This window comes from Patiria miniata, unplaced genomic scaffold, assembly GCF_015706575.1.
Source record: "Patiria miniata isolate m_02_andy unplaced genomic scaffold, ASM1570657v1 HiC_scaffold_16, whole genome shotgun sequence".
Lineage (NCBI taxonomy): Eukaryota > Metazoa > Echinodermata > Asteroidea > Valvatida > Asterinidae > Patiria > Patiria miniata.
In genome coordinates this window covers 1,509,918-1,523,564 of record NW_024037054.1, presented here as the reverse complement: position 1 = coordinate 1,523,564, position 13,647 = coordinate 1,509,918, and the positions used below count along the sequence as shown (strand labels likewise).

Sequence of the window (13,647 nt, the reverse complement as noted above, 5' to 3'; positions counted from 1 at the left end):
TGTAAAATCTGTTTTACTTTTTGTCTTGCACAAAATGACCAACCCCTTTATATTTCTCTCTACACAAGTACATATTTCAGACCCGAGTCATGTATTGTAGTTGTGTGTCTTTGGAGTTTGGTCTGATGTGTGTACAGTCTGCTTGTATGCACTGACTCTTTGCTTGATTATCTGATGTCTCTGTTAAAGGTCATTGGCTTTACTCAACAAGGGATGCACTGGGAAAATGGAGGGGCTATTCAGTACAGTTTTGGATTGTTTGTAAGGGGGGGGGGCCCTGTCCGAGTTTAATTGCTTGATAGAAATGCTGTACTGGGTAAGCAGGTCCTTCTTCCCACCTATAAAATAACTAAATGAAGCTCAGAAAAAAATTAATCAAAAATTGCTCTTATGGTATTTTAAATAGTAAGGCAAAAAAAGGTAATAATGTGTTTCCGGTAACCCAACTGACCCTCAGTATTTTGGATGAACAAATGGTCAGCCTTTTTTTATTTGTATGGCTGATATTGTGCCATTTCTTTTTTACTCAATTCGTATACCCCCAAATAAGTCTAGAATTCTTGCAAGTATGCAATAACGTACGTACTTTAATACAGGGGTATGCCTAATTTTGGACATACATGTAGACAAACTTGCTCATCAGCGGTGTAGCCAGGGTTCTCATCCTAGGGGGGGGGGGCCGGGGGTGCTTGAGGTTACAATGGAGGGGCGCCCAAAAATTTCATGTGTGCTGGCTGAAAGGTCGCCAGATTTTTGTCATCAGACACGCGAACTCCGTAAAATCGAATGGGGGAGGGGGTTGGACACCATCTTTCCATGGGGGCGCTGTTCAAAACCTATATCATGGTTAATGTTAGACAATAACTACTGCTATTGCTTTACACGGACATTAAAATAAACAGCCACTTGTGAAAAAAAAGGGTTTTAGGTGGAAAATAGCACAAAATCGCGGAAAAAGGGACTTTATGTTCTTTCAGCTAATCATGGTAGCTCATATGGCTGTGCTTTTCTCAGGATGCCGAATGTCCAGTGGGCCCCCCCCCCCCCCCCCCCCCCCGCTTAGCTACCAGGTAAATGTGTGATATATTTAATACACACACGCACACACATAATTGATTCCCTATTTACCCAATATTCCCTTTTTTATGTTTCAACCAAGGGACCCAGTGTTATTTAGGGATGAGCTTTAATTTCAATATTTGTTAACTTACTCTGCGCCCTGGTTCCCCTGGATTCCCTTTTGAAGCAGGTGGATCTGTTGGGCCAACTGTACCAGGTGCACCCTGTTTGGAAATAAACAACACTTATTATATGTTTTTGTACACCGTGCATGACAGAGAGAAAGATGTTTGTGAAAGAGGAAATCATGCTAATCAAGTAATGTCCTCGTAACTGGTGTAGAATTGTTGTAAATATCAAAACTGAATTCATTCAGTTATCATGCAAACATGAATTTAAAAACAACTATTTTTAATCAAAGAAAGTTTTTAAAATATTGGAAATATTCATTGCAGTCTTTTAAAAAGCCAGAGACGGCATTTGAAAAAAAAACACAAATGAAAAACTAAAAACTGAAACAAAATCTCTGAATGTTGGAAATGTTCATCCATTTCCCTTTGCTAATGGAAAGAAAGGAGTTTTATGAGTATATTGTATATCAGCATTCATACATGATAATTTGATCCAGCAAGAGGTTGAAGGTCATGTTGTAGCTGTCGCCCATGCCCATGAATAAATTCTGAAGGGTACTTCAACAGCTAATTGAATTATCCCTTACACATAGCCAGTGATTTTTCATCAGGGATTTACTTTTATGCATTGCTTATTACAAATGATTGCCATAAGATATAGCATGAAACGTGACCATGCCTGCTTTTCAGTAATGGTGACTGGCTAATGTTATTTATTTATTTTTACCATAAATATACTAGGTGATTTCATAACCAACATAATGAGATGGACATGTTGTAGAATGTCAAGAAAAGGACTATTGATCACCATTAAATATGTTGATAACAAAACGAAGAAATCCTTTGATGGAAAATTGTGAAGAACTTGAACTGCATTACAAAATTGTCCTTTTTCGAAGAGAATACCTTACTGTGGTTGCTTATCTAAAACAAATATTGCCACTGACAAAATTTGTGTGAGTATCTTTAATGAAAGGGAGTCATGTGCATGCATTCCGCCAATATATCTCCATGTATTTGACAAACTGAACAATTTGCAATAGCCTAAATTTGTGTGCACAACTGGGGTATGATAAAGGGGGAAAAATCCTGGCAAGTGTTAAGAGAATTCGAAAAACGTAGGAGATGTTTTCATTCAAAAAGTTGAAATGCAGCGCACACAGAAACGTTTCATTAATGTTTCATCAGAGCACACTGATAAAAACGTCCATGCTATTTTTTATGTTCATCCCGAAATATAGGGGTTTTTTTTAGCAATACAAATGACATTTTATTTTGAATGAGATACGTTAAGGCATAGCCTTCTGAGGTTTTCAACATCTCGCAACTGCAATGTGAGCTAAAAAAAAAATCAGCATGGGAAAAAAATAGAGCAAATTTCAAAACGAAAATCAAAATAAAATAGATACAGGCCAAAAAATACATTCACAGACATAAAAGTATGCATACTAAAACGTGGAGATGAAAGTCCCCTTATCACAACTTTTGCCCCACGAGATCGTGCTGGGAAAGCATGTCAGTACACTACACATAACGGATCTTGTTATAGTTCTACGTCTATATTTTTTAACAATTTTAACAGAGTTTGATTGCCTTTTTAATGTTATTATTCGACATAGTTCAAAGACTCCGCTTTATATTGTAATCTGGTAAACAAAATTGGAAGCAATTTTTTCAGGTGGTGCCACGGTCACACGCATGCCGCATGCATTCTTAAAAATGCGGCGCGCACGCATTTTGGTAAAACAATTGGACGTAGGAGCCCGGAGTGCATGCATACTACCTGAGCATGACTCACGCCACCCTGGCGCCACCACGTACAGTGCCACCTCAGAAAATGGCTGTCGCCGAATTAGTCTTTAGCAGTTTTTATGCCCCGAAAAATAGAATGAAAAGGAATTCATGCTTTTGTGACAAGATTAAAGTAAAAGCACCTGCATGCCTGGGGTCCCAAGGGCCCCACGATCAACTTTGACCCCTTGCTCGCCTGGCTTGACTTTGGAACACCACATTTTCCGTGCATCATTGGGTTTAGGTCTCGGAGTGGCTTTGGGTGAGGGCTCAGGGGATGGGGTAGTCTTCTTGCCATGAGCAAAATAAAAAATATGTATTGAAAAAACATATTTTAACAAAATTCATGCAGTGTGAAAACAAGGATATTGCAATGCATTGCCACTACAAAGCAAAGGAAAATCAGAATTTTGCATATCGAAAGCAAACTGAAAGCTTGTGTATTTCTACAAGACATCAGATAGCAGTTTTGTAAACTTTTCAATGAATATATACTACTTAGCCACATATCAAATCAAATAGAAATAATGTCCAAAACAAATACAATAAATCATTATAGGTCATTTTGTAATCGGCAGTGAAGTGGCCAAAACTAACGTTTCAAGTGGGGGTGTTAAATTAGCAGAATTTTCTCGTAGATCAGATCAGATACAACAGCCAACTAGCAGCATGGATACTGATATTGGACTCTGTCATATTGATATAGAAATAATAGTTACCTTTCAGAGTCTGATTTTGTAGCTTACGAGGTCATCACGACCTCTTTTTTCAGAGTTGTGCCCCAAAGGTGGTCACGTGAGCGGAGGGATTTAGCCACAACGCTGAATGAAGAGGTCCTGATGACCTCGCAAGCTACGTCATGCTTAACAAAATCAGACTCTGAGAGGTTACTATCATTTCTATAACAGCCAACTAGTTACCGGTACCATGAACAAGGTGGTCTGGGACAGCCATTAACAATGATGTTATTTTACCTTTTTAAAAATTGTGGAGTCTTCTTGTACAGATGGTTGCAAAGCCGCTTATGAGCATTGTGACAGGGTTAATTATTACAGTGACCTCAATTTAACTTAATTTTTTTTCCTGGTGCTCTTGAAACTTATCTTAGTCACTGATTGGCACGAAGCGTCATTTATTAAAAAACATACAAGTACAAAAATGTTCAGGATCTGGAAATAAAAGAAATTGTTTATAAATCTTGAACTCACCTTTGTTTTGTTGATGTCAGGAACTGGCGGAGGGGGTGTGGGAGGAGGTGTAGGGGGTGCTCTCGTCATTCTTGTCACTATGGGGGGTATAATCGTTGCTTCCACAGGAATAGTTTCTGTCGTTGTCATGACAATGGGGCGAGTCTCAGTATTGTTGCCCAGTTCAGCAGCCAGTGCAGATGGTGGTGGAGGTGGGATCATTGGAGGTGGAGGGAGTCGGAGGGTGACGACTTGATTGATGCCATCAGATGTGATATCAAGACCCATTCTCACTGCTACATTGTTCAATAATTTGGTAGTGCCTTGCTCTTTGTTTAAAAGTGGGACTGGGAAAAAAACAAGATAACAGACAATTTCTTACTTGGGTGGTGGCCTTTTTTAAATACTGATTAGGGCAAAACCACAATTAAAGAAAATGGTACACATTCCCATAGACTTGTGCACACAAAACAATTCATAATTTTAATTAACCCTAACCCTAACTTAAGCTAATCCTACCCTCACCAAACTTTGTAAATTTCGGTTTTGCATCACAAGGAATCGCTAGCCTATATGCGATAGTATAATTTTGACTAGAAATAGGAGTTGAAAAATGAGGTAAACATTCAAATGTCTCTATGATCCATTGCAAGGGTGGATCTGGGGAGGGGGGGCAACGTGGGCCATGCCGCCCCCCCCCCCCCAAAAAAAAAAAAACAACAAGTGTTGTTGTTTTTAAAGTGTCTTGCAATAAAGGAAGGCACTGCATACGCCACCATCTTTTCCTTAAAAAAAATGGTTCAAGGGGTCCGAGATTCTCAGATTGCACCACAGAGCATCTAGAATCCAAACAAATTTGAGCCCTTGAGCAGGCCTCGAACCCCACACCCTAAGGTTTTTTACCCACTTTTTGGGGGATCAAATTTGCCTTGGACAAAGATTGGACTAAATGTTGTTCTGGTTCCATTCTTGCCATGATCTAACCTCAGGTACAACTTTTGATGATAACACTGTCCTCCCAAAGAGTACATTTAGAGGAATTGTGAAAATTGTTAGACTGTACCATATAATCAACATGTTTCTTAAGAAAACCCCAAAACAGAGGACAGCAAGAGAAAACTGAAAGTGATATCTTTATTAACCCTAACTCCCTCGGGTGTGTGAAAAATCACATGGAATTTTAGGTTTTAGGACTGTTTTGTTAATGATTTTAATAAATATACTTACATTTGCACTTTGGGCAACATTTACTGGGCTTTCTGATTTGTTGGTCACACTTTAATTCTGGACAGATCTTGGTCCGACATTCTAGTTCTCCTTTCTACGTAAGAGTGGAGATTGGTGAAATAATAGCAGTCATAAAAACCACAATCAAATCTTGGGGCCACAGTGCCCCCTTTTGTTGAAAGGATTGAAAAAGAAAAGATCCTCAATATCTCACAATGAGCAATGAAAACAGTCTAAGATTTAATGCTATTTTGAATATGCCTGTTGATTAGACAATTCTTTTTAACAGATTTGTCACACTTTTTCCTTCTACTTTATGGGTTTAGGTGTTATCTAGCAAAATTATTCAATACAGGGTGAGTCAAAAAACAAAGCCCAAATGGCAATAAGTGAAGTTTTGTCTGTAGCACTTTCAAAATCTAGGATAAAAACCCCAGTCATTACGCTTTCTTTTAGTACAAATATCATTAAAAATCACTCATGTACTTTTCGAGCTACAGGATTTTGAACACAAACACCGTTTTAAAGTGCTGTCCACGGATCACAAAAAAATCAAGTGTTCTTTCAGCAAAATGAAAACAATTCTCATAGGGATGCATGTTTTTGTTTTGCTGAAAGAAAACTTACCTTTTTTGTGATCCATGGACAGAACTTTAAAAACGGTGTCCGTGTTCAACAGTTTGTACCTTGAGAAGTACATGAGTGATTTGAATGATTTTTGTACTAAAAGAAAGCTCCTTAATTGGGCTTTCATATCCTACATTTTGAAAGTGCCACAGGCAAACCCTCCTTCAAAAATTGGTCCTGCCATTTAGGTTTGGTTTTTTTTATCACCCTGTATATGCTGCCAGTTTGACATAAAAAGAAATTTCAGACTATGAAACTGATTTTGCTTGTGTAACAGAATCTGCAAAATCTCTTTTAAATAATTCCCCTTTTTCACTGGGAATTAAAACAATCCAAAGTACACCAGAGCTTGATTAATCTCACCATGCAGCGGCATCGTATGCATGGATCTGCCTTCAGGGCAATTTTCTTCAACCCAGCTGGTATAATCTGGCCCTGGTATTCACAGTAATCTAACGGAATAGAAGCAACATTATCCAATTAAGTGTTATTGGATTAGCCTTTGGGATAATCTGTAGTACAGAAAGAAACATTGAATTTTGTTCATTTCTTGAAGGACAATGCTTGGGGCAGGCGACATATAGTGTGATATAAAAAGCACCATTTTTGTTTTTGGGTTGTTTGTTGGGGTGTTTGTTCGTTAGTTTGGGTTTTTTTTATGAGGTGAGCAAAAAGGATCATCATAGGTTGAACAGTTTAAAAGGGGTATGATGGAAATACATCTACTGCCGACTAGTAAAGTCATTGACCGTAATACACATGCATACACATATCACGTGAATGAATAAATATGTTACATGATTTGAAAAAACATGTTATAGTTTATATTCCACTGTGGATAGCATGGCTTAACAATGGTGTGCTGAATCTGAACGGTATAGTTGGCAAAGTATCCATCAGAAAATAGCAAAACAAATTTGTTTGGTTAGTTTGTGGTGTGGAGCTGGACAAATATTCATCAACCTTTTTGGAACCATATTAGTTGATCTAGTAGAGGGGGGTGGGGAGTCGCAATACCCCCACCACCCCCACCCCTCAGTTGAACCATGGAGGAAGGAATAGACTATTCCTTCCTCCATGGTTGAACCACATTAGTTGATCTAGTAGAGGGGGGTGGGGAGTCGCAATACCCCCACCCCCACCCCTCAGTTGCATGGCCTAAGGGGGACCTGCATTAGTTTGAATTTGCGAATTGTCCTACAAAGACTGACACTTTGCCTTTAGGAGTTCATATTTTGTTTATCATAATCAATCAAAGAAAGTCCAAATGTTTGGAAATGCCAACATAAGGAAAAGTTTTACTGTTTACACAATGTACATAAATCAAACAAAACAATGTTAACTGGGGTTTAGTTACGATTTGAAACTAGCTACAAAGGTTCCTTTTTTCCTTCTAATATTTTCTTCAATTTCGGAAAATTCAACATTATGAACAGAAATAGTCTTGAAATTTACCAAATCAAATCTAAAAAGTTTAAAAGGTAGACTCTGCATGGGTGTGTTCCACTTGAGCAAATTATCCCAACATGCTATATTTTGTGTATTTTAGATCAAATGGGAAATTGTTTTTGAACATTGGCAACGTTTGCCTAAGTGGAACCCACCCCAGCTGGCTTGCCATGCACCTTTGGACGGTAGAGTCACTTGCCCCTGCGACCAGCGCAGGAAACCCACTATTACGACTACTCCGATGAGGCATGTGTGTCCTCCATGCATCTTGGAAAAGCACCGTCAGCTAGTGCATCTCACTCTTTGCTGTAGAAACTTAACAAAAACAACCAAAAAATCAAACTTGTTAATTTGATATACAATACACACCACACTTCAGTGATTTAATACTAAATCACAGGCTAAAAGATAATACACAGCATTTGCTGCTGTTGTAATTTCAGAAATGAATGGAGATGGGGGGGGTGTTAGTGTTTTATAGCAAATATATACCTGTTTAAGATTTTGTGTTCATAGATGCTGGAAAAAAAACCAAAAAAAAGTTGTTCTTGTAGTCTGGTTTCCTGACCCTACTTCAGACGAAATGGAGCAATTACAGACATGCATTGGAACCTGACCAGAGGCTGGCTTGCACCCGCTCACGGATGTGTAACCGATTGCAAAGAAAATGTGGATCAAGCTAAATTTGGTAAACTGGGGGCACCGGGGCAGTAAACAAAAAAAATTCCCAACGATGGTCGGCTGACCGTCGTTGGAAATTGATACAAAAATTCCACTTCTCTTGAAAATGACAGCATACCAGGTTGCCACGATTTCACAGAATGCTTGGGACTATTATTCACTTACAGTCAATCAGTCACTTTACATAGTGTTGCAGTGCCACACCAAAGGGGGCTCGTTTTTTTGGGGGGGGGGTAAAAAAATTTTGGACTATGGTGATATGTATGTGGCCTATTTTCAAGCAGTATGATAGGGGTGTAAATGGCGTCGGCCGACCTGCGTTGGAAAAAACTGGCTTTTTCAAATACTGGCCCCAATTGACCATTGCACTTGTTTGCAATCGATTACACACCTATGAACGGGTACAAGCCAGCTAGACCGGTTCCCTAGCTGACCTTACAATTCCCCAGTGTATGTAAACTGCCCTGTTTCTTCTTATATGGAGTCAGGGAACCAGACTACAGGAAAACGATTGTTTTTCTTGTTTTTTATAGCATTTTCGAACCCAAAACCTTAAAAAAAAGTCAGTGTAACTATATTTGCTATATATTTCCAACCCCCCAATTCCATCCATTTCTGAAAATTACAGCAAAAGCAAATGATGTATATTCCCTTTAACGATTTATGCAAATTAGGCACTCTTCCCAAAAGAATTCAAGGTGTCACCCCTTCTAGATGTCTTCTCTTGGGCTATAAGAAGGTATCTGCAAAGTATGGCGCTTTGGACCAGTCGGTCACGTCTAAGCCACTGACTATTTATAAGTATTGTCATGTGGTCGATAGGCATATGTTTGTTTGAGGTGTTCTTTTTTACACACGATGACACTCGTCATCGACCTGCCCAGAGTACTGATCACACCCCTTGTTATCTGCACATTTTTATGCGCCCGGCCGGCCACGATACCGATATCGCACGCTTTCCGCGAAATGCCAAAGCTTTTAATCATAAATGTGTTACTTGATCCATCCTTAAAAAGCTTTCTCCGAGTTGTCGATTCCCTGAATTGCGATCAGGTTCTTGGCCGCCTTCGTAGGTTACACAATGGAGCTACATAGACGTTCCTTTGCCAACCCGTATATATTCGACGTTGACTGATCGTTACCTTGCAAATTCACTACAGGCACCTATACATGCAGCCTTGGCGATGACATGCTCTTTTTTTTCTCTTCCAAGTGCGACACCAAAGTCTGTAGATGGTTTCCCGGCGAGTTTACTATTTGTCCAAAATCAGCAGCTTTCACTGAATCGCAGAGAATTTATCTGTTGCTGTATAATGACTCTACGGATTTACTTCTTGACCTCCGTTCATGTTGCAACTAGCACCGTCCAATCAATAACCACATGTCATATACGAGGTGTATATAGATGTAAATGTAACTTATTTAAAATATAATAAATACCAATTGATGTGTTCTTTTTGTTTCTCCAATGATGCCTTGATTGTGTGTCTGTGGCCACGAATGATGCGTGGCTTTAACTGGCATTAGGCCCTATCAGACGGAGTGGCGAAGATGTAGGGAGACGAGGCACAACAGACTATCAAAATTCATGTTTTCTTTGCAAACATTATACTTTTGTTCATTTTCAAAGTTAACCTGAAAAAAATCATTATGATTTTGTAAGTTAAAATGCTTAACCGCGCAAGGAGTATCGATGTCGGTATGTTCAGGCCTTCCTCGGGGGGGGGGGGGGGGGGGAAGCCGGCTAGTCTTCGATTGGTGAATGAATATGCTTTGTCAGTTAATTTTAGACATCAGGCGCTGGACCCGACGGTAATGTGCTGCATACATTTTTTTGGCCTAAACATGTACAACCCATGAACGTGAACACCGTATTATCCCCCTTCTACCCTACGGCTCTTTCACGCGTGATCCATACACAGCAAATTCATCGACTCTGTTCTCGGTGCAGAAATTAAAAACGTTAAGATTTCTTTTCTTCTTTTCCATTGAGATTCAAGTATAACTGTCCAACAAAGAATAGCCTTTTTCATTATCGAATCTTGAATAATACCACATGGTTTCAATCTCAAGTTGCCTTGCTTATTAAATTCAAGTGTAGCATTTTGAATAAGCTATTGCTATTTTATGACAGCCGCCCTTAACGTGCAAGCGTCAGTTGTCGACAGATGATGATTCTCGGACTTTAGTTTCCTTAAAAAACAAAGTCTCGAAAGTCTGAAAATGTACTTCATTGGAAAAAGTAGAGTATTCAAATACGAACCTCTTCGAACCGTTTTCGAATTTAAATCTTAACCTATATCAAATTTGAAAACGCAGCCCAAGTTCAGCCCTGATCCAGCCTGTAGACTGAACAAAAATCACAAATTCTCACTCAGACTTGGCTCGGGTGCCGAGTTCTTTTTCAGTGAACGTGGACCATCCATAAAAATGTGCTTGTTTAGTTACCGTAGCAATTTATCATTCGGGCTACAATGTCATCATTACGATGGAAACAGATTTTTGTCAAATCGGAGGCTTCGTCAGGCGGGGGAAATATTGTAGACCAACTCGATACGAGGGGTTTATTTTTCAATTTGGGTTCCTGTCTTGTTTATAAAATGCAAGTTGCCAAATGTCTTCAGAACGTGAATCGTGAAAATAGCCGTCAAGCTGCAATTGAAGACAACTGGTACCCACCAGTAACGGATATTGACTTTGTAATTAAGGACATGACATCGATTGAATTTCATTGCCTAAAGGGCTACTCGAGTAGGCTGCAATTACGCCGAGGTGATGGCATCGTAACCGTGTAACACTCCGCGTTTATTAGAAAGGAGTGAGGACTGCCTGAGCAGGCGAGGATATACGATGTGACAACAAAGCTGGAGCTGTGGCCGTAATGTTGGGTTTATGTGGGTGACTGTTTTATATGTTTCGACACCCCTGTGTTCCGACAACTCAACCTATGTTCCGACACACCTATGTTCCGACTCCCCTATGTTCCGACAACTCAACCTATGTTCCGACGCCCAGTTCCGACAACCCTATAATGTTCCGACAACCTGTACATACGATTGTGTTACTCCCGGTGATGGTTAGGGTTAGGGTTAAGGGTAGCGATAAGAATATGTGCAGTCGGAACATAGGGATGTCGAAACGTAGGTTGAGGAGTCGGAACATATGGCTGTCGGAATTCTTAAATTCGGCAGATTCAAGAAATGCAAAGTTTGCAGCATTTATTGACTTGAGTAATATACATACCCCTCTCAAGCAATGACGAATAGTTTTTATAAAGTAAAGGCCTTTATACATTAGGCATTATTGTGTGAGAAATATAGAAAAATCATGTGAAACTTGTGATGTTTGCAAAACTTAAGAGAGAGCACTACTTAAAGATAATTGACAACAATTGGGGAAAAATCCAAAAAACTGCCAAATTATGAAATATCCTACTTGATTAGGCTATCAGTAAATAATTCGATCAAACATCCCTTGAAATCATTGCGCCTACGATGCTGTCATTTTCAACAAAACAGTAATGAACATGATTTCCTCGAAATGGTTTGTATATCAGAGAAAAACGGCTGTTTTTTTTCTTCAAATACTGCTCCTAATATTGCTGCAAATGATGTCCGTACATTACCTTTTAAAGGGAATGTACAACATTTGCTTTTGCTGCAATTTTCAGAAATAAATGGATTTGGAGGATTAGTATGTTATAGCAAATATTGTTCAACTGACTTGTTTCACGTTTTGGGCTTGTTTATACTGGAAAAACCAAGAAAACCAATCATTTTCTTGTAGTCTGGTTCCCCGACCCCACTTAAGATTAAACGGAGAAACGTAAAGACTTTGGGAAATTGTACGGTCAAAGAATCACTTTAACAGGTTTGTACCCCTTCACAGGTGTTTAATCTATTGCAAAGAAAATGCGGAATAACTAAATATGAAAAAATAGGAACAGTTTTTGAAAAAGCCAGTGTTTTTCAACGCTGGTCGGCCGACCAGCGTTGGAAAAATACAGTTTTTCTTGAAAATGTCAGCACACCAGGAGCCACGATTTTACAGGATGCTTTAGACTGTCAATCCCTAACAATTCAGTAAGGTATTTCGTGATAATTTGATCATTTTGTTTTTTGATGTTTGCAAATGTTGTATCTTCCCTTTAACTCTGCACCAAAGCCAATGACTCAATCAGACCATGGCGCGCGCGGTCGTATATGATTTGAATTTTACATGTTTGAGAAATCATGCAGCCACTGCCATGGTCATTGTGATCCACTGCCATGGTCATTGTGATCGCCTTTTCTTTTTTACACTGAAGAGACACTTTCGCCGAAATGATTTTCAGAGTACAACACTGTAGTCCTCAAAAATTGAGCCGTACGCTGGAACGTTCATCGTCATTCCAGTCACATATTTCTTTTCAAAGCTGTGCTTCAAACGTGTGTGCGTCAGGATTACCATGTGTCAAGGGCGGATCCAGGGGGGGGGGGGGGGCAAACGGGGCCATGCCCCCCCCCCCCCCAAAAAAAACGAAACCAATTGTTTGTTTTTTTTTAATGTGCCATCGCAATAAAGGCAGGCAATGAGTACACCACCATCTTTTCCTCAAAAAAACATTGGTTAATAAAGTGGTCAGAAATTGCCTCAGATCGCACCACAGAGCATCTAGAATCCAAAAAAAAATCGGGGCCCTTACAGTAATATATAAAGAGTGACTCCACCTATCTAGCGGGCACGGCCTGCGGATTTCTTTTCCGTAGGTGGGTTGTTCCAAAGTCATGAATAGTTCAATGGTTTCGATTGGGCCAGTATGTTGAAACAGAACAATGATATCAAGAATGTCGTTGTTATTAAGTCAACCAGTTACCTTTAAAGCATTTTAAAGTACGGACGTCGTCGAGCTACCACATAGCCTCAGTGTGGATAGCGTGATACAAAGATCCCTTCGAATCCACGTCGCTGCTACGCGTTTTCATCGACTATTTTTCTTCTTTGAATTTATCGATGCGATAATTTAATTTCAAAGGAAAACTGAATTATTCATGACATTTGAGCGACCCATCTACGGAAAAAAAATTCGCACACGGCATCCCGCTATAAAATGTGTAAATCTTAAAATCTTAAACGGGACACAATGAACAGTTACATGCTGTAGTATTTTATGTGGTGCCAATCTTGTGGTGACACTTTGGTTCATTATGTACATGTACAGGCTAGGCAAAACGTATCGCTACCGCGTTATCAACAGGGTTTTAAACATTTTCTCCGTACGGTGTAAGACATTACTATAGTGTGGATTCCTTGTTACCAAGACCTTTGAATAGAGTTCGTAAACAATGTTACAAAAAATAGCAATCTCTGGATGAAAACTCAACCTCTCCCCGAGTCCCCGTGATACCACGAAATGCGTCTGCTCAATCGTATGCTTGTGGGGTTCACTATCAACGGCGTAACCGCAAGAGCATTTCTATAAAAGTTCAGTGGCACCGCCTGAAAATATTTTCACG

At 39.5% G+C, this 13,647-nt stretch overlaps 1 protein-coding gene across 7 annotated transcripts in view; it reads right to left on the bottom strand.

The window, feature by feature from the left end:
- Window positions 1-9,531, bottom strand: part of LOC119722628 (acetylcholinesterase collagenic tail peptide-like) — a 63,949-nt gene extending 54,418 nt beyond the window's left edge. Inside the window, exons 1-7 of one of the 7 annotated variants that reach the window (XM_038192827.1) lie at window positions 9,295-9,531; window positions 7,627-7,786; window positions 6,386-6,474; window positions 5,396-5,489; window positions 4,190-4,515; window positions 3,125-3,271; window positions 1,212-1,283 (exon numbers count right to left, since the gene is read on the bottom strand). In XM_038192827.1, the coding sequence (XP_038048755.1) occupies window positions 1,212-1,283; window positions 3,125-3,271; window positions 4,190-4,515; window positions 5,396-5,489; window positions 6,386-6,474; window positions 7,627-7,738 (840 nt within the window). In that variant the 5' untranslated portion in view covers window positions 7,739-7,786; window positions 9,295-9,531. The other 6 variants (XM_038192830.1, XM_038192826.1, XM_038192831.1 and 3 more) reach the window with 6 other exon arrangements.
- Window positions 9,532-13,647: the final 4,116 nt, after the last annotated feature.